Genomic DNA, 21577 nt, shown 5'->3' on the forward strand with positions numbered 1-21577 from the left:
TCCAGGCCAAACCTTTAACCCATCATTATCATCTGCTTCACAAAGACAGTTAGGAGAAAAAGGCCAGCTCTACTTCTGCAGCATTTACCTAAAGGAAAACAGGCATATTCCATCTATACACAAGCTGGAGCCATAGAGGCTTCATAAAGACAATTATAAACACACCCTGTGCTTGCTTATGTGCAAGTAATCAATTGTTCCCAAAGAGGACAAAAGAAATGGGTCTTTGCAACAACATATGTGAAAAAGAATGAGAGGTATTAGTCATCAAAAAATCTAAGCTGAGCCAGCAATAACTGCAAAAAACACATGTGATCTCAAGCTGCGTCAACAGATGCCTAACAGCTTGGAAGAGGGAGGTGAAAGCCCCATTTTGCTCAGCACTCGAGTGTCCCCACCTTGATGAAGAAGAGTGTCAGCTCAGGCGTTATGCTCCCAGATGGGAAAAATTAGGATCTCCATTTAGAGGGCAGTGACCAGGATGGTGAATGGCTGAAAAATATTTCACATGTGACTAGCTGAAGAAACTGGAGTTATTTATTTAGGTTGATTTCCAGAAGTCACAGGGTGTCTCTTATTTCTGTTGTCCAATTTCCCAAGAGCTGCCTTGGAGAAGGAAGATCAGATCACTTTCTTTGTGTACATGAAGAACTAGGGACACAGATTTCAACTCAGTAAAAGAACAAAACATCTAATAGTAATGTCTGGAAATGGACGGGCTCTTTCCTGAGTAGTGAGAAGACTGTCAAGGGAGGTAATCAAGAGACACTGGAGAGGGGTTGGACTGCACACCCTCTGAGTCCTCTCAAAACACCAATTTCAGGAACACTGAAACTCTGTTTTTCTCCCATCACTACTGAAGGACCAGAGAAGACAACCTCTGATAACCGAGCGGAGAGGTTGGCCATAAATCCAAAATGGCTTATCTCAGAAGATACTGCCTATGCCCCCCACTTCCCAGCCCCTGAGCCTCTTCCCATCTTCCCAAAGTGCCCCCTGGAAGAGGGGATATGACAAGAAGGACTCACCTTTCTTCTCGAAGTTCACCTTCTCTTCCCCTGGCCGCCCCAGGCTGTCCAGGGTGTGGGTCACCTGGCTGCTGAACTCGTCCTCGCGGGAGACGTGGTTGGCCCGCCGGGGGGGCTCCTCGTCCTCCTCACAGTCATAGTCATCCAGGATGGGGGTCTCCCGGATGGGCACTCCGATGACGGAATTGTGGGCTTGCAGCCGGGAGGAACGGAAACTCTCCCGGGCCTGGGGACCCAGCAGCACCGATGGGATGTAGTGGATCTCGTGGGTGGCTTCTGTGCTTGCACTCTTCTGGGGGATGCGGCGACGCTTCTGCCAGCGCCGCTGGGCATAGAGCGCCACGGTGAACACCAGCAGCAGCAGCAGTAGCGCGATGAGGCCACCCTGGAGCAGGAAGCAAGAAGGACAAATAAATGGGCCACTGTTCTTTGCACTTGAATGGCAGAAGAGATTCTCCTGTCCACCACTCTCAGCCTAGATCCCTGGGTTTGACCCACAGAGCCTTAGGAACCACCAGCCATGGCTTTGACGCTAGAGAGACACTGTTTCCAAACCTTGCATTTTCACCAACAAGCTCTGCAACCCTGGGCAAACTGCTTGACTTCTCTGAGCCTTGCCTTTCATAGGTATGAAGGATAAGCACAAATCCCTGCTCTTCCTTCTTCACAAGGTTGCCATGAGGAGTGAGTGAGACGGACAATGGTCATGTCAGAGCCACCCAGACTGCTCAGCATTGGGAAGAGTCAGGGCTGTGGCTTCACACAGCCGAGTGTCAGAATCCAGACCCTCCCTCCTCCTGCTGAGCCACCCCGGGACAGTCGCTGACGCTCTCTCAGCCCTGTTTCCTCATCCCCAGAGTGAGTTCACGGAGGGCTCAAGACAGCGTTTCTTATACCCTGCTACAACTATAAGATCACATCACTCAATCAAATATAATTTCTGCACAGTCTATATTTTCTTCATTTCTAGGAACACTAGTTTTTCAATCCCTGATTCTCAACAAGAGACCTGGAAAAAGTAGGTGCTTAAAAAAATGTTTGTTAAATGAACAAACAAATGAATGAAAATGCACCGTTCTAGGGGTCCTTCAATCAGAAGCTTAAGGTAAACCGAAGCTTATTTTTCTTTAATATATCCAACTTCTAAACATAGGAGTCTACGTAGCATTCATGAATGTGAAATAAGCTAATATCTTACATGATACGAGATTCATGAAACACCCTGGTCTGTGAGATCCTTAAGGACCGGGGCATTTGCAAAACACGTCTGTGTCCCCCACAACACCTGCCAAGGGCTTGAAGCGGAAGACTTGCGTTCTCCTGGCCTCCCCTCGTTGCTCTGTGCCAGAAACTTCTCTGACAGAAAGGCCTCATCGGTTATTGTGCTTCCCGTTTGGGAGACTGGAGGCCACTCTGTCGAGTCCCTACATAACCCCCGAAGTTGGGAAGGACGACCCTCGTGAGCGGCCACGAAAATCGCGAGACTCAGCAGCTCAGGCAGTGCGTAGCAGGGCAAGATCTGAGCCTCATTTTTTTGTGTATTTATTTCGTTTGTTTGCATTTTTTGACTTTAAAACCTATGATGAGAAATGAGGAAGGGAGAGAGAATAGAAAAGGAGGGCAAAGACAAAAAAGGGCTGGGAGAAACACTAACCCTCGATAAATACTGCAGTGGCTGTCTCCGTACCACTTTTACTTAACGCTGTTCTATTTAATCTCCAAGACAAGCCTATGTGATAGAGACTATAGTTTGTGCTCTAAAAATGAGGACAAGGTGGTTCGGAGAGGTTAAGTAACTTGCTTGAAGTCACACAGCCAGGATTTAATCCCAGGTCCAGCTGGGTTCGAGAGGCCAGGAGGCGGTAGCGCTACGGCTGGACCACAGCTCTCCACTGCTCAGCCAGTGGTTTCTGGACAGCAATGTGGACACGGCATCCGAGGGATTCTCACTGACCGAAGGGAGAGCAGAGGGAGAGGGAAACAGGGACAGATGGTGAGGGCGCATGAAGGGGGCAAGCTGAGAAGAGAAAAGGATTTCAAATCCTGGATTCCACAGGCACATCTTGAGGCTGCTCTTCAGAGAAGCTTCTCATCCTGGCCCACTGATGCCCTTGGGGGAGCCTCCTCGTCTGACCCAGCCCTCTCTCTTCCCACCTTTGGGTGTTTCGTTCACTGTGAAGCTCAGGCCTTGCCTGGTTCTATGGCCCTTCCCCCCTCACCCCCTCTGCCCACCCCAGTTATGGGTGTTGGACGCTGCGGTCAGATCCCAGCCCCAACGCTGACCTAGGAAAGACGAGGCCTGACCAACCCACCCACCTGCAGCTACTACTGCCCTTCCTTCTCCCCCTACATCCCAACAATCCCTCCCTCGGATCCCCTGCAGTTCTGGATCAGCTCATAAATCCACTCTGGGAGCTCCTGGAAGGCAGGAAGCCCCATCCCTTGCCTCACGAGCCTTCCAGCGGTGCCTGGCATAGTGGCTAAGAGCTGGTGTTAGACTCACCTGGTTTCTGTCCAACAGCTACTACTTAGGGACTGCATGACCTTGACTAAGTCACTTGACTTAGTCACTTTATCTTCCAGAGTCTTGATTTTCTCATGGGTTAAACAAGGACAATATTCATAGTGCCACCTCATTGGGTCATTGTGAGGGCTACATTAGGTGCTTGTAGGGTACTTAGTACAGTGTGGGCACGGGTAACTGTTCACAGAGTGTTAGCCATTGTCATGGTCAACAGCATTCAGCAAGCACACATATAACGCTGAATGAATAAAGGAGTGAGTGAATGAATGAATGACTTGATCTGTCCCTGAATGCCCACTCTGCATTGGTTTCGGTCTCCAAATCTTTCTCATTCTGGACCAGATACTTGTTATATGCTTGACACATACAACTGTCCTTGTCCTACATGGAGTCAGAAACCGAGGCACAGAGATAGGAGGCCATATACCCCAGGTAGTGCAGCTGACTTCAAACTAACTTCAGCATGACTTTAAAACTGTGCCTGGGGTGGAGCAGGGACAGGAGCAGGAAAGTCTAATGAGCCCCCACCAGGGCTCTCTTCTGCCTCATCAAATGACCTAGGCAATTTCAGGTGCAGATTCTCCACTACAGGAAACTTCCAGAAGGTAGCAGAGGGACCCCTGGCTTTGGCAGGCACTAAGCGTCCCTTTAGCTTAGTAATCCACTGATCCTTTAGCCCATGGCTTTGTCATCTGATATGAGCCCAGGCCAGTGGCTCTGGCCCTCCTTTAGGGTACAGGCTCCTTGTCCTCACCCGCCAGCCTGTCCCAAAAGCAGTGACCATGTGGCTTCTGTTACACATTGGCGCTTCATCGTAAGAACTTGGCCAAAGCAGAATTCCAGTATTCAGGGGCTCACCGTGCCATTGACTATGGAACATACCTCCCCCCAGGCTGGGGTTCTGAAGGCTCAGGGGGCCTCATCCGTGACTTAGTAATGGCGTGGGTGATGTCACAAGTATCATTCTGGCCAGCCCTACCTTCCTAGTCCCTGAACAAGTAGTGGAGTGTACGGAACTGGGGACAGTCTCAGAGCATGCAGGAAAAGGGCTCTAAATTCAGGTTTCCTCCCTGTGTGACCTCGGGCTGTCCCCTACAGACCCTTAGTTTATTATGCATCTATAAATCGGACATGGCCAATCCTTGCAATAGTATGTCACACAGAAACAGCAAGGAGTGGGGGTCATGCTGCCACATATATGCTGGGCCATCGTGGACAGCGGACTTAATAATTTGTCACAATCACAACTTGAACATCTAGAAAATTGGGTCCAAAAGTTCCTTATAGAGGGAGGTGAGATGTGGGATAGGTCGCTCAGCGCCTGGCACATGGCAAAGCTGTACGACAAGACAATCCCCATTCATGGTACCCGCAGAGTTATGGTGCAGATGTAATCTGAAAGCAGCTGCGATACTCCTTACAAACTGAAGAGTGCTGTGCACAAGCAAAGGAGCTCAGAGAACCCTTTGGCCGCCTGTGTCCTAGTGGGATGTTGCACCCAAAGCAAGCAGATTAATGAGTCAGAATCAAGGAGAAACTGCGGTCTGGGTTCACCTGCAGCGGTGCAGGCTGCCGTACCGGCCCATGCCCACGGAGCTACACTCCCACCTCTTCGCGGCTTCCCACCCAGAGGCAAGCAAACACAAGGGCAGGGGCAATCGATCCGTGGCCAAGCAGGGCCAGAGCGTCCAGCCTCTGAGTCCACACCAGGAGCAAACACAAGCGGTGGAAAAAACGCTGCAAGACAAGAAGGGAGCCCAGGAGGGAGGAAACGACCTAAGGGGAAGGCTGTGAATTTTTAGAAAGCCAAGCCTCCAGGGGTGGCAAGCTGGGGCCCTGCTGACCCCGTGCCAAATCCCATCTGAGCTGTGCTCACCCTAGGGTGGCCCTAGACAAATGGGGTTGAAGAACCGGCTGTGAGTTGCAGAAATAAAAATGCCAGTCTACTAGTTACAGGTTTGTTTCTGTGAGGTTGTAAGCTGGACAGGTCTGGGGGTGACTTGTTTTACCATCGCCTTACGGGTGGGAGAATCTCACTAAGCTGTCAGGCAGAAAGTGGGGAAGAGACGAGAGAAGGAAAGTATGTCCCCATCCCTTCTGGAACCTTCCCTACTCGAAGTCTCTCTAGGCAGGATCAGCCCATTCCTCTTTGTTCTAGTAATGAAAGTGAGTCTCAGATTCCCCAGCGGGGCTAGACAAGGGTGAGGGTGGGTGGTGTCAGGGCAGAGCGCTGTGATGGGGACACAGAGAGTTTGGGGACATATAGGCCAGCGTGTGCATCCTGCTTCCCTGCGTGCTGCTGGCTGTGACAAGCTGGTTACAATGTTTTACCTCCTCGGGCTGCAATAGGCTCCCTTTAAAATGAGGCTGATTGTTCACAAAGTGAAGAATTATGCTAAGGATTCAACGAGACAATAAAAGGTCTGCATAAAGGATCTGGCACCACAGAAGTCAACAAATGCCAGCTTCATTCCTACAGCATCCCTACTGTTCTATCCCAAACCAAACCCTTTCACCCCACTCCACCCCTTGATTAAAACCCTTTTCTGGCTCCCCAGGGCCCTTAGAATAAAGTCCAGACTCCTAACAAGACACCCAAGGCCCTTCGTGACTGGGTCCCTGCCTCCTTTGCATTGCTCAGCTCCGCGAGCCTCTTCCGTCCTACCTATCCTGGGGCACCCTGAGTGGTCTGCGTCCCCCACAGTGTGACGCTCCCTCTTCTGCCTTCACTGCCCCCACAACCTGGAGCACCCCTCACTCACTCCACCTGGAATCTCAGCGGTGGCCTTTTGGAAATAGGCCTTTACAGAGGTATAATTTATTAAGATGAGGTCACACGAGAGTAGGGTGGGCCGTAAATCCAATGACTGATGTCCTTATAAGAAGAGGAGCGGATACAGAGACACACACGCAGAAGGTCACATGGAGATGGAGACAGAGACCCACAGGAGTGATGCAGCTACAAACCAGGCTAGGCCAGTGCTCGCCGGCAGCCACCCGAAACCAGCAGAGAGGTCCAGGACAAATTCTCTCTCGGGGCCTTCAGAAGGAGAAAACCTTGCTGACATCTTAATTTTGGACTTCTAGCCTCTTGAACTGTGGGAGAATAAATGTATCGTGTTTGAAGCCACCCACTTAGTGGTAATTTGTTGTGGCAGCTTCAGCAAACTAATGCACTCCCTTCACCTGCCCACCTCAATTCACCTGGCCGTCTGGGCTTGGAGATCGCTTCCCCAGGGAGCATCTTTTCCTCTTCCGGTTGGGGTGAGGCTGTCCTCTCTTCCTTCATGGCTCCACGTGGTTAGCAGTTCTCTAGCTGTGCTGCTGGGAGCCCGTCATCTGCCTGGCCATTTTCCCACTGTAGGTCCTGAGTTGCCACTCGCCCCTACTAATAATCCAGCCTTAGATGCAGAGCTTGGCCAAGGGAAGGTGCTTAATAAACACCCAGAAGCTTAAAATCTTGAGCACACTTGCCAGAAAAATGCAAATACAGGTCGTAGTATTAGCTCTGACCCCAGGATCCGCAGGGCACCCAGGCCAACCTGTTAGGGCCCCTCTGCCTCTCTGCCTTGATTTCGAGGCTGGCACCTGCCGCCGGTTTGCTTACATACATGATATCAAAAACAGAAAAATACACAGAGGGATAAAAAATAAAAAGCACCCCCAAACTACCCCACTGAGAGAGACTTCTGAAAAGTCAAACTTTGAACGTTGTTCAGCCTGGTCTTATTTTAATCTATTTTTCATGTTAAAATATCGAGGCACGAAAAGAAGGAGCCAGAGAAAGAAAAGAAAGGGATAATGTGAAAAATGCTTTATTTGACAATGTGTCATTTGGAAACTGATTACTTCTGTCTCCGGCCTTTTTAATATTCTCTCACTACGGCCAAGCCGCAAGGGGATTTGGTATTCTAAGGCTGGATTTATAATACTCTGTTCAGCAGTGATAAGAACACGGGCCTTTAATCCTCAGAGCTGTGAACATGCATATTCTCCCACATAATGTCCTTCTCTTCTCGACACTTGTTTCTGGTCCCTAGCAGCCATGATGCTGCGATGGCTGGGGACTGGGGACACACTGGGTGTCCTCTTAGCCACTCGCCTATTGACAGAACTAGAGGGAAGGGGATGGGGCTCCAAGTTCTCTGAGAAGTCTCCTTTCAGGCCTCCATCTATGCTTCGGCTGGAAGAATTACTAGAAAACAGTGCAAATCTGTAGTGCTACAGATAAAAAACTAAGACTCAAAGCCTGGAAGTGACTTGCCCAAGATCCCAAAACATCCTAAAATGAATTTGGAATATGCAGCCAGTACCCTCCAAAGCTGCTAAGAAAATATGCCAATCCTGACAATTTGATCTATAAAATACCTTCCACAACCTTCCATTTCTCTCCACTCTATAGCCGTCCTATATCCCAGTTTTGATCTGCCTTCCAGTGCAATCATGAGGAAGATCTCTCAGGCCTTCTTCCCCATCTCCAACTATGCTCAACCCATCTTCCCTACCATAACTAAGGCACAGATGGAAACAGATCCCCTCCCCACTGACTGTGCTGTGTGTCCTGCAGTTGACAGTTCCAGTTCTTGTCAATCAGGCCTCTGCTTTTGTGGATAACTTAATCTCAAAGGTAGGGAAGAGATTCTTCTCAAAATATGTGCTTTGCTCATTCATGCAACCAGCCCTACTGAGCTGCTGCTATTGTAGAGCAAGGATGGTGTTAAGTATCCAGCCACAATGGAAATCACTCTCCTAACCAGTGTCCAAAGATTTTGCCCACGTCACTTCCTCTGCCTGGAATGTTGTCCTCATTGTTATTCTACACCCCCATGTCTACATGTCCAGATATCACCCAGATCTCACTGCTAACTTCAGTGCAATTTCCTTTGTGAACTCTGTGGGGCTCTTCCTCTCTCCAGGCTCAGCCAAAGGAAATCTCTTTATCCTCTGCATTCTCACAGTGCTTCATCGTAACCCCCACTTAAGGAGCTTTAGCATTGTCTACCTTGTATTAGAGTTGCTGGTGCTCTTTACTTAGCTTTCCTATGAGTTAGATTATTATACTCATTATAGAGATGAAAAATGGAGGCTCAGAAAACAAACTTGCTTGAGACCACACATCTAGATAGCAAGTGTCTGGGATAAGGCCTCCCAGAGGGGTATAGCTTCCAATAACCTGTACGCCCACTATTTCAGGAACTGGGAATGTCCACTGGGCCTTAGGGAGCAACTGGGGAACAAGATGATGACACAAGCCAGATTGTATTGCAAAAGGTATGGTCATTCTTTAGGCATTGAGGATGCAGAGACATGAGGTTTTTGGTTTATTTGTTTGTTTGTTTTCTTAGCAATAGGGTGGCAAAATTAGCTGCATACCTTAGAAAGATCACATTGGCTATGAGGGAGACTGGAGACAGGGGGACCATTGAGGTAGCTTCTAACAATAGTCGAGGATAGGTCCTCAACCGGGCTCCAGGAAACATTTGATACTGGGGGCATTTTTGATTGTCACAAGTTGGGGGAGAGTGATACTGGCATCTAGTGGGTAGAGACCAGAGAATCTGTAAACATCCTACATGCACAGGATAGCCATATACAACAAAGAATTAACTGGCCCCAAATGTCAATAGTGTGGATATTGAGACTCCCTCATCTGAGAGAGAGATATGAGACCCAGCAGTTAAGGTGGTCAGTCAGTTAACGGGGTAGATTTAAGACATACACAATTGGACAGGAAGACTTGTGTCTGATTGGCAGGGAAGGGGACATGCCAACAATGACACAGAGGTCTGGATTCTGTCACTGGATTAAAGAGGAACCTATCTATGTGTTGTTTTTTTTCTTGGGTAATCTCCCAGAAGGTTATCCAAGATCCCAGAATAAAATCAAATGAAGAGATGTGCTTACATGTGTGAACAATTAGGAGAAGATAAATGCACTACACATCAGGGTTTGCATATATATGCGTGCACATATATATGTATTTATTCACATCTGCAAAAGTATACTCACACCATCTTCATACATCTATAGTTAGCTATATTTTTATCTATATCTCTTTGCCTCTAGACAGATATAGGGTGACCTATTTAAGGAAGTCTCATTATAGAAAATGAAATGTATTTTTATTTTAAACAAGTCATCTACTTATCATGTATCTATTAGAGACACTGTTTTACTTCCCAAGATAATGCCAAAGGAATAAAGTGAAAACACAGTGGTCCTTTGGAATGTGTTAACCCCCTACCCACCACCGCCCCCAGGTCAACCTTCCTTAATCATCTTTAGATAAGATCAGAACACGGAATAAATCCTGGGAGATCATTCTGAATTCTACAGAAATTTAAAAAGGAGAAAGCTAATGAACACTTGGACACCAGTGTTTGCCCATGACTCAGACAGACAGAGGTTTGAACACTGCCTTTCAGTTTTGTGTCTTTGAGTAAGTCACTTAAGTTTCTTCAGTTTTCTCATCTGTAAACTAGGTTACTAACGCCTAAGTGAGAGAGTTTGGGGAGGATTATATGAGATTGCAACAAACAATACATTTAGCATAATGGCTTGTAAGTAGCAGATCTCAAGAAATATTTGCATTGTTATCATTGTTTCCTAAAAAATGAGATATAAAGGAGTGGTGAGGCCACTATTTCCCCTCCACTATAGTATAAGGTATTCTCTGCACAGTTTCCAAGCTGCATCTCCCCCATAAGTTCCAAATCATGTGACCTTGACCATGTCTCTTCCTGTCTTTGGGGCGAGTAGGTAGGATTGGATGGTTTCTAACAGTCGTTCCAGCTCTAATATTCTAGGAAATTGGAATGACAAAGGCAGACTTGAAAGGGTTTTTGAATGGATAAAATACATATATTCTTAAGACATCCTGCCTGGTATTACAGGTGCAGATGCATATATTAAACCAGTTAACCATCCTGTATCCATCACACTATTTCACGCTTCTGTGCTTTTACTCATGCTCCCTCTGCCTGAAATGGCCGTCCCTTGGTTCTTTGTCTAGCCCTTTAAGCCTCTGCTCTAGGGTCATGAGTTTGTCTGACACCTGCTTTTGCTAGCGGGGTTAAATACCCACCTGCCAGGCCCCACAGTGACTCCTGCTTTGTCTGCCAGAGCATGCAGCAAGTTGCATCGCAGTCTGACAACCCCACCATCACCCTGGTGTCCCTTAAGGGCGTTCTTAATCATCTCTGTCTTCCCAGGACCTAACTTGGGGTCTGCCACTGAGGAGGCCTCATTACATATTTATTGTATTTCTACACTGAGAGGCAATAAAAGGAAGGGCAGGGTTTTATTTATTTCTGGGTGAATTCAAATGGTACATGGCACACAGTAGCAGATTCTCAATTGCTTGTTGAAAGATTGAACGATTGAATCCATCATAAATGCCTCTCCAAGGGTAGGTGGCCGAAATATACCTACATTTGGCTGGCAATCCTCCATCTGTATACAGGAGAGAGCTGAAGGTAATTCACATGAACCATTTAACACAAATCAGTATCTCAGTCCATGTTCTCAGGTGGCCTCTCAAATTCTGTCTCAAATCCCACACTGAAGGATGGATGAATAGAGAAGGTGGAGAAAAACATCTTTAAAGGGACTGAAATTTTTCCTATACTTTGAATCATGACGATCAACAGATGAACCCATGTGACCAGAGAAGAGCTTTGCCTTCATTCACCGATTTATTTATTCACCGGGTTAAGAACATTTCTGGATCAAAAGATGGTGGAGTGGTGGTGACGGCCTGAATCTGCGCTCCCGGGAAGGAAGGCATCGATCGAGACCTGCCACAACGCTGGAGGACCGCTCCCACACAGGAACAGCGGTGTGAATCCACGGAGAATCAGCGTGGGACAAACAGAGCGAGTGAGATCTGAGGTGAATGAATATTAGGAACGCGGGACAGACACTAGCCAGCGGAGCGCGGGTCGGATACACCCGCCCCCAGCCGGGGTGGGTGCAGCCTCTTGGGAAAGCGGCTTGCCCTCCGCTCCCATTTGAACAGAGCCCTGACCCAGGCCAGCGCAGAATCACTGAGGGATACGTGGCACATTGCAGACAGGCTTTTTTGCGAAACTACCTTAGAACCTGGGGGATCTCAGCTGAGACAGCGCTTGGCGAGGAGGGACGGATCTGCCCCAGGGCGGAAAAACACAAAAGACTCCCGGACAGCAAATAGCTTCGTACCCCGTGCTGCCTTTTTCGGCAGTTCTCCAGCCGGTCACCCCTGGTGCATGTCCTTGCTGGCCAGCCCCTGGGCAGTGGCGGTCTCTGCCTGCCGGGGAGCCGGTCCCCTCCAGCCCCGGAGCTTGGCAGGCGCCATCTTGAAAGCGAGGGCGAAACGGCTCGGGAGCCAAAAAGTGCCCAGCGGCTCTCTCTGCCCGTGCTGCCTTTTTTGGCGGTTCTCCAGCCGGTCACCCCCGGTGCGTGTCCTTGCTGGCCAGCCCCTGGGCAGTGGCAGTCTCTGCCTGCCGGGGAGCCGGTCCCCTCCAGCCCCGGAGCTTGGCAGGCGCCATCTTGAAAGCGAAGGCAAAACCGCTCGGGAGCCAAAAAGTGCCCAGCGGCTCTTTCTGCCCGTGCTGCCTTTTTCGGCGGTTCTCCAGCCGGTCACCCCCTGGTGCGCGTCCTTGCTCGCCAGCCCCCGGGCAGTGGCGGTCTCTGCCTGCCGAGGAGCCGGTCCCCTCCAGCCCCGGAGCTCTGCAGGCGCCATCTTGAAAGCGAGGGCGAAACCGCTCGGGAGCCATAAAGTGCCGAGCGGCTCTCTCTGCCCGGCGCCCTCCGCTGGTCTCTGAACCAACGCCAGGAGTGCGGGATATGCCGGGGCCGCGCTCGGGGTGAAGGGGCAGAGCTGCGCTAAGGCAAAAAAAAAAAAAAAAAAAAAAACCACGAACAAGAAGAATAGGCTCGCCGAACTGTATATTTTATTCTTGGTAAATTTCTTCTGGGTTTTGTTTGTGTTTGTGTTTGTTTTTGTTTTTTTGGGTTTTTTTTTTTTTTCCTTTTCTTTTCTTTTTCTTTTTTTTCCCGGCGGCGGACAGCCTCGGCGGGCACCTTTGCCCTCTGGGCCTCTGGCTGCCGCGCCTTTTTGAGCGCGGAGGTTGGATCCCCATCACCCTCGGAGCTGTGCGGGCGCGCAGACGCCATCTAGAAATCCACTGCGAAACCGCCCGGGACCCAGCCGAGCGGAAGTGAAGGGGCGGAGCTGTGCTAAGGCGTAAAACAAACAAACAAACAAAAGAACATTGAGTCGCTGAATTATATACTTCAGATTTGTGTATCTTTCTGCCTTGCGGTGTGGTGAGGTGCTATGTAGTTTGTTTTTGTTCATTTTTGTTGGCGTTTTTGGTGTTTTTTGGTTTGGCTTTTTGCATTTCTTTTATTTTTATTTACTTTTTTTTTCTTTTTCTTTCTTTCTTTTTCTTCTTTTTTTTCTTTTCTCTTTCGTTTTCTCCTCTTTCTTTTCTTTCTTTCCTTTTCTTTTTTCTTTTTTTTTCTTTTCTTTTTTTTTTTTTTTTCTCTTCTCTTTCTCCTCTCTTTTCGCCTTCTAACTGGGGACCCACGGTGAGCTTCGGAACGGGCCAGGTCCCTGGCTCTGGTACATACCGGATCCTGAGCAGTCACTCCCAGGGCCGGAGATCTGCGGGCACGCAATCGCCACTCTAGGGCCCACAGCCAAGTCACTGCGGAGCAATAGGGTACCAAGAGGCTCCCTGGACGGCCCTCTCCCCTGGTCCACGGACCTTATATAGGATCCCCGCCCAAGTGTAAACACTGAATACTTCTCCAGAAGCGAGAGTGTGGAACCTGATCCCTGGGGACATTGGGCCAAGACAGACTTTTGCCCGTGGGAGCTACAGCAACTGGGGCGCTGAGCAAGCGAAGTCACCGTCCTCTCCCCATAGCTAGTATCTTGCCTGCAGATAGAGTCAGAAACCTCCCCTATAGAGGAAGAACCAAAGGGAAACAAACAAACAAACAAACAAAGAGAATTTCGGTCTACTATTAGTGTGGACCCTGCCTGCCTTCTGAAAGACCACAACACAGTGTCCTAACTCACCAAAGCGGTCCTGGATCACTCCAATCCTCTAGGATTGGACCCATCGGAAGCAGTCCCCCAACGGAAACAGAAAAATCTCTGAACAATACACAACAGTCTCCCCCTCTTGCCAAAAGAAGCAACATACCTAGACTGTTTCACAGCCTAAGAATAGAGCACAAAGAGTCCTGTTAACCAGACTAAACCTATAAGTAAAGATCCAACGATAAATCTAGATGGGAAAGGCCCAGCGAAAAAACACGGAGAGCACAAAGAATCAAATGGAAAGCTCATCCCCAAAGAGAAATACCAGCTCCCAACCATTTGACACAAACCAGACTCAAAACACCAACATGTCACAGGAAGAATTCCAATTATGGATTATAAACAAGCTGAATAATATACAAGAATCAATGGATAAACAACACAAGGAAAACACAAAAAAAATACAGGATTTGGAGGAAAAATTCACTAAAGAAATTGAAATATTGAAGAAAAACCAAACTGAACTCCTAGAAGTGAAGAATTCACTCAGAGAGCTACAAAACACTGTGGAAAGTCTCAAGAGCAGGGTAGATCAAACAGAGGAAAGAATCTCAGAAATTGAAGATAACTCCTTCCAACTAAACAAGTCAGTCACAGAGATAGATCGAAAAAGTAAGAGAAATGATCTGAGTCTTCAAGAAATGTGGGATTATGTGAAGAAACCTAACTTGAGAGTTATTGGCATTCCTGAGGGTGAAGAAGATAACAAGCAAGGGTTGGACAAGCTATTTGAAGACATAATTGAGGAAAATTTTCCAGGCCTTGCCAATACTCTAGACATACAGATTCAAGAAGCTCAAAGGACCCCTGGGAGATTCATAGCAAATAGGAAAACACCACGCCATGTAGTCATCAGGCTGACCAAAATATCCACTAAAGAGTCCCTTCTCCGAGCTGTAAGGAGAAAGAAACAAGTAACTTACAAAGGAAAACCCATCAGAATTACGCCAGATTTCTCAGCTGAAACCTTACAAGCAAGAAGAGGTTGGGGCCCCATTTTCACGCTTCTGAAACAGAATAATGCCCAGCCTAGAATCTTGTACCCAGCTAAGCTAAGTTTTCTATACGAAGGAGAAATCAAGACATTCTCAGATAAACAAAGGTTGAGGGAATTCACCAAGACAAGACCAGCCCTTCAAGAAGTACTCAAAAGAGAATTATACACGGATCAGTACAAGAAAGATCCACGAATGTAAAACTACTCAAGAGCTAAAGATCAAATTCCAGATACCACAATGGCCCAGGAGAGAAAACATCACAATGAAGTTCTACCCAACAAGCTGAACAAAAAACAGTCTCACTTATCAGTTTTCTCAATAAATGTGAATGGCTTGAACTCCCCGCTCAAGAGACATAGACTGGCCCAATGGATAAAAAAATACAATCCAAGTATCTGCTGTCTTCAAGAAACTCACCTAACCTGCAAAGATGCATTTAGACTGAAAATAAAAGGATGGAAATCGATATTTCAAGCAAATGGTAACCAAAAGAAAGCTGGTGTGGCAATCTTAATTTCCAATAACTTAGCTTTCAAACCAACAAAAATAATAAAAGACAAAGATGGCTACTACATACTGATTAAAGGCACAATTCATCAAGAAGCCATGACTATACTCAATATATATGCACCCAACCTAGGTGCACCTAGATTCATAAAGCAAACCCTACTAGATCTCAACCAAATGATAGATAACAATACTGTAATAGCTGGAGACTTTAACACCCCACTGACAGTACAGGACAGATCCTCTAAACAGAAAATAAACAAAGACATAATGGACCTAAATAGAATGCTAGAACAAATGGGCATGGCTGACATCTATAGGACATTCTACCCAAAGTCCACAGAATATACATTCTTCTCATCAGCTCACAGGACATTCTCTAAGATTGACCATGTCCTAGGACATAAATCATGTCTTCAAAAATTCAAAAAAATAGAAATTATACCATGCATCTTCTCAGATCACAGCGGAATAAAAGTAACAATGATCACAAATAGAAACCCTCACTCTTACTCAAAGTCATGGAAGCTAAATAACCTTCTCCTGAATAATTATTCTATAAAAGAAGAAATCAAGATGGAAATCAAAAATTTCTTTGAATTAAATGACAATGGAGATACAACTTATCAAAATCTATGGGATGCAGCTAAAGCAGTCCTGAGAGGAAAATTCATATCCATAAATGCCTATATCAAAAAGACAGAAAACATGCAAATAGACAACCTAACGAATAGACTCAAAGAGCTGGAGAAAGAAGAACAGAACGATCCCAAACCCAGCAGAAGGCAAGAAATTACTAAGATCAAATCAGAACTAAATGAAAAGGACAACAAAGAAACTATAAGGGAAATTAATAAAACAAAAAGTTGGTTCTTTGAAAAGATAAACAAAATAGACACACCTCTGGCTAGACTAACCAAGAGCACAAAAGTAAAATCTCTAATAACCTCCATTAGGAACATGAAAGGAGAAATCACAACCGATGCTACAGAGATACAAGATATCATCTATGAATTCTACAAAAATCTTTATGCACACAAACTGGAGAACGTGGAGGAAATGGACAAATTTTTAGAAACACATAGTCTTCCCAGGCTCAACCAGGAAGAAATAGAGTACCTGAACAGACCAATATCAAGAACTGAAATCGAAACAGCAATAAAAACCCTTCCCAAAAAGAAAAGCCCTGGTCCAGATGGGTTCACACCTGAATTTTACCATACATACAAAGAAGAACTGGTGCCCATCCTACATAAACTATTCTCCAATATTGAGAAGGATGGAGTTCTCCCCAACACGTTCTACCAAGCCAATATAACATTAATACCAAAACCTGGAAAGGACACAACAAAAATAGAGAACTACAGACCAATTTCCCTCATGAATATAGATGCAAAAATTTTTAATAAAATACTAGCAAATCGAATCCAAGTACTTATCAAAAAAGTAATCCACCACGACCAAGTGGGCTTCATCCCCGAGATGCAGGGGTGGTTCAACATACGTAAATCTATAAATGTAATTCACCACATAAATAGAATCAAAAACAAAAACCATATGATACTCTCATTAGATGCAGAAAAAGCATTTGACAAAATTCAACACCTTTTTATGATAAAAACGCTTAACAAAATAGGCATTGATGGAACCTACCTAAAAATGATACAAGCCATATATGACAAACCCACAGCCAACATCATACTGAATGGGGAAAAACTGAAAGCACTCCCACTTAGAACTGGAACCAGACAGGGCTGCCCATTGTCTCCATTACTTTTCAACATAGTATTGGAAGTCCTTGCGAGAGCTATCAGGCAAGAGAGCAGAATCAAGGGAGTCCAAATAGGGAAGGAAGAGATCAAACTCTCACTTTTTGCTGATGATATGATGTTATACCTGGAAAACCCCCAGGATTCAACCAAGAGACTCCTGGAACTGATTAACGAATACAGCAAAGTCTCAGGCTACAAAATTAATATACACAAATCAGAGGCATTTATATATGCCAATAACAGTCAATCGGAAAACCAAATTAAAGACTCAATACCCTTCAAAATAGCAACAAAGAAAATAAAATATCTAGGTATATATCTAACTAAAGAGGTAAAGGACCTCTATAAGGAAAACTATGAAACACTGAGAAAAGAAATAGCAGAACTTGCAAATAGATGGAAAAATATACCATGCTCGTGGATCGGAAGAATCAACATTGTTAAAATGTCTATACTACCCAAAGTGATCTACAGATTCAATGCAATCCCTATTAAATTACCAACATCATTCTTTACAGACATAGAGAAAATAATTATACACTTTGTATGGAATCAAAGAAGACCCCGTATAGCAAAAGCAATTTTAAGCAACAAAAACAAAATGGGAGGTATCAATTTGCCAGACCTCAAACTATACTACAAGGCCGTGGTTCTTAAAACAGCCTGGTATTGGCACAAGTGCAGGGACACAGACCAGTGGAACACAACAGAAAATCCAAATATAGAACCATCCTCATATAGTCACCTAATTTTTGACAAAGCGGGAAAGAATATACTCTGGGGACAAGAATCCCTATTCAACAAATGGTGCTGGGAGAATTGGTTAGCCACCTGTAGAAGACTGAAACAGGACCCACAGCTTTCACCTCTCACAAAAATCAAATCACGGTGGATAACAGACTTAAACCTTAGGCGTGATACAATCAGAATTCTAGAAGAAAATGTAGGAAAGACTCTTACAGACATTGGCCTAGGCAAAGAATTTATGAAGAAGACCCCCAAGGCAATCACAGCAGCAACAAAAATAAATGAATGGGACATGATTAAATTAAAAAGCTTCTGCACAGCCAAAGAAACAGTCCAGAGAATAAACAGACCACCTACAGAATGGGAAAAAATTTTTGCATACTACACATCAGATAAAGGACTGATAACAAGAATCTATTTAGAACTCAGGAAAATCAGCAAGAAAAAATCAAGCAACCCTATCAAAAAGTGGGCAAAGGACATGAATAGAAATTTTTCAAAAGAAGATATAAAAATGGCTAACAAACATATGAAAAAGTGTTCAACATCTCTAATCATCAGGGAAATGCAAATCAAAACCACAATGAGATATCACTTAACCCCAGTGAGAATGGCCTTTATCAAAAAAACCCAAAACAACACATGTTGGTGTGGGTGTGGAGAGACAGGAACACTAATACACTGCTGGTGGGACTGCAAATTAGTGCAACCCCTGTGGAAAGCATTATGGAGGTATCTTAAACAGATTCAAGTAGACCTGCCATTTGACCCAGCAATCCCATTACTGGGCATATACCCAAAGGAAAAAAGGTCATTCTGTAACAAAGGCACCTGTACCCAAATGTTTATAGCAGCACAATTCACAATAGCAAAGATGTGGAAACAACCCAAATGCCCATCAATACATGATTGGATTAGTAAACTGTGGTATATGTATACCATGGAATATTACTCAGCTATAAGGAATGATGAAGATACGACATCTCTATGGTTCTCCTGGAGAGAGTTGGAACCCATTATATTAAGTGAAGTATCCCAAGAATGGAAAAACAAGCATCACATGTACTCACCAGAAAATTGGTTTCCCTGATCATCACCTAAATACAAATCTGGAAACGACACCAATTGGACATCAGACTGAGGTGGGGGGTGGGGGAGGAGATGGGGGTATGCCTACACAATGAGTGCATTGCGCACCGTTTGGGGAGTGGTAACACTTGAAGGTGCTGACTCGGGAAAGGGGGGGTGGGGAAAAAAATATGAAACTATTGTTTTTAACTTGCACTGTTCACTTAATAATTTATCACGAATATTTCCCATATTATTTCATATCATTGTACAAGAAATAATGTATACATTATGAGGACATACTGTATCTAACAAGATATACTGTTAGACTCTTTGATTCTGTAAAATTAAATTGAAAAAAAAAATTATTTAGCACAGGGGAAAAAAAAAACTTAGTAAAAATGGATAAAGTTCTTGAAAAAAATAATTTTATAAAGGTGATACAAGAAAATATGATTAGTCCTATGTCTGTCAGATATATTGATTTGTTTATTTTAATAAGTTCAGGAGAAATTGAATTTTTAATCAGTAACTTTCCTAAAAAGAAAATCCAGGAGATTTTTTTCAATGCTGAATTCTATCAAATATTAAAAAAAAATACTAGTCTCATGTAAACTCTTACAGAACTTTGAGTAGGGAAGCATACTTACCAATTCACTTTATGAAGCTGGTACAAATCTAATACCACTATCTCAATAAAAATTAGCATGTTGAATCCAAGCATATATAAACTGGATAATGCACCATGACCAAGTGTTGTTTATATCAGGAATGCAAAGTTGGTTCAACATTCAAAAATAAATAACTGTAATTCATCATATTAATGTAATTAAAGGAAAACTTTACACTATCATCTCAATAGCTGCAGAAAAAGCATTCAACAAAATTCAGTACCCAATTATCATAAAACTTTTCAGGAAACTAGAAATTGAATGAAACTTCTTCCACTGGATAAACTGCATCTACAAGAAACCTACAATCCACAATTTTGATTCATAAAGATTTATATCACTTTTATCCACTAAGTTTATACCTTTTATCACTAAATGGTGACTTTTTTTTTGTCTTTATGAATTTCTCTCTTAAAATCAACCCCGCTTTGTAAGACTTCATTTTGTATTCATTTTGATATTGTTTTATACCTTTTAATTTTAACTTTGAGTCAAGGTTTTATATATATTAGTATAATGTCTTTGACCCAATATGTATCTTTTTCTTTAAAGATACTCTATCTTCTTTACTTTTAAATAAATAAATAAGAATTTGGTATTGACTTAAAAAAAAAAAAAAAAAAAAAGAACATTTCTGAAAGCAGACAGACCCAAATTCCACCTTTTACTCGGCTACCCACCAGTGATGGAACCTTGGAAAATTCTCTCTGTGATGCTCAGTTTTCATAGCTCTAACATGGGAGTAATACCATTCATCAAAAAGGGCTGTTGGGAGGATTAGATAAGACAGCATATATAAAATATGTCACGCAGCCCTTGACCTACAGAAAACATTCAATATGCATGGTAGTCATGGGCTTAACTGTCACTATTATTAGTATTACATCATGACCCTGTGTTAAACCTTCTGCTTGGATTTAGGAATATAAAGATAGGCCTTCAAAGAACTCAAAGTCGGTTTGCGGCAATAGGTAAATAAGCAGATAATTATCATAATGTACAGTTCAATAAGCTCTATGCAAGAGGGAAAAGCAAAGAATTTCTCACAACTTACCAGTGTAAAACATCAAAGAATTAGGAATAGAAAAGACATCTTTGTAATTCCAATTACAGTCAAGTTCAAAAATGTGGGGGAGATGCCTATCCAATCAAGTATACTCACACCCAAAATGGGATGGGCAGACTGGATAACCAACTAGACAGCACAGTGGTCGATGGTGCAGGCTCTGGAGTTGATGGCCCTGGGTTTAAGGACCTACGTTGTCATTTACTGGCCATTGAGCCTTGGGTAGGTCACTGAATTTTTCTGAGCCTCAGTTTTCGCATCTGAAAGTTGAAGGCAGCAGTCTTTACAGACTCTAAGTCAAATGGACCTAACAGACATTTATAGAAGATTCTACCCAAAAAGTACTCAATACGCATTCTTCTCAGCAGCACATGGGACATTCTCCAACACTGGTCATCCCTTATGCCACAAAACAGGCCTCAACAAAGTCAAAAAATTGAAATCATACCATGCATCTTCTCAGACCACAGTGGAACAAAACTAGAAATCAATCAAAGAGAAACATTTGAACCTACACAAACTCATGGAGATTAAACAACCTGACGCTGAACAATTATTGGGTCAATAATGAAATTAAGATGAAAATCAAAAGATTCTTTGAACTGAATGACAAAGGGACACAAGCTATCAAAATCTATGGGACTCAGCAAAAGCATTCCTCAGGGGAAAATTAATTCACAGCCTTAAATACCTACATCACAAAGACAGAAAGATCACAAATTAACAACCTAATGTCATATCTCAAGGAACTAGAAAAGGAAGAGCAAACCAAACCCAAAGTCTGGAGAAGAAAAGAAACAACAAAGGTCACAGCAGAACTAAATGAAGTGGAAAACAAAAAAAATAATACAGAAGATCAATGAAACAAAAAAGTTGGTTATTTAAAAAGATAAACAAAATTGACAGACCGCTTGCTATGCTAACTAGGAATAGAAGAGAAAGGACTCAAATAAGCTCAATCAGAAATGAAAAAGGAGATATTACAAGTGAGACCACAGAAAATACAAAATGTCATCATGAATACTATGAAAATCTCTACAGACATAAACTAGAAAATGTAGAGGAAATGGACAAATTCCCAGAAATGCACCCTCTCCCAAGAC

General features: G+C 44.2%; 1 protein-coding gene across 3 annotated transcripts in view; it reads right to left on the reverse strand.

The window, feature by feature from the left end:
- Positions 1-21577, reverse strand: part of ASTN2 (astrotactin 2) — an 824356-nt gene that overhangs the window by 624933 nt on the left and 177846 nt on the right. For all 3 annotated transcript variants that reach the window (XM_069474594.1, XM_069474593.1, XM_069474592.1), the window contains exon 3: positions 1029-1413. In XM_069474594.1, the coding sequence (XP_069330695.1) occupies positions 1029-1413 (385 nt within the window). The remainder of the gene's footprint in view (positions 1-1028; positions 1414-21577) is intronic.

The sequence above is a fragment of the Eulemur rufifrons genome, chromosome 7, assembly GCF_041146395.1.
Source record: "Eulemur rufifrons isolate Redbay chromosome 7, OSU_ERuf_1, whole genome shotgun sequence".
Lineage (NCBI taxonomy): Eukaryota > Metazoa > Chordata > Mammalia > Primates > Lemuridae > Eulemur > Eulemur rufifrons.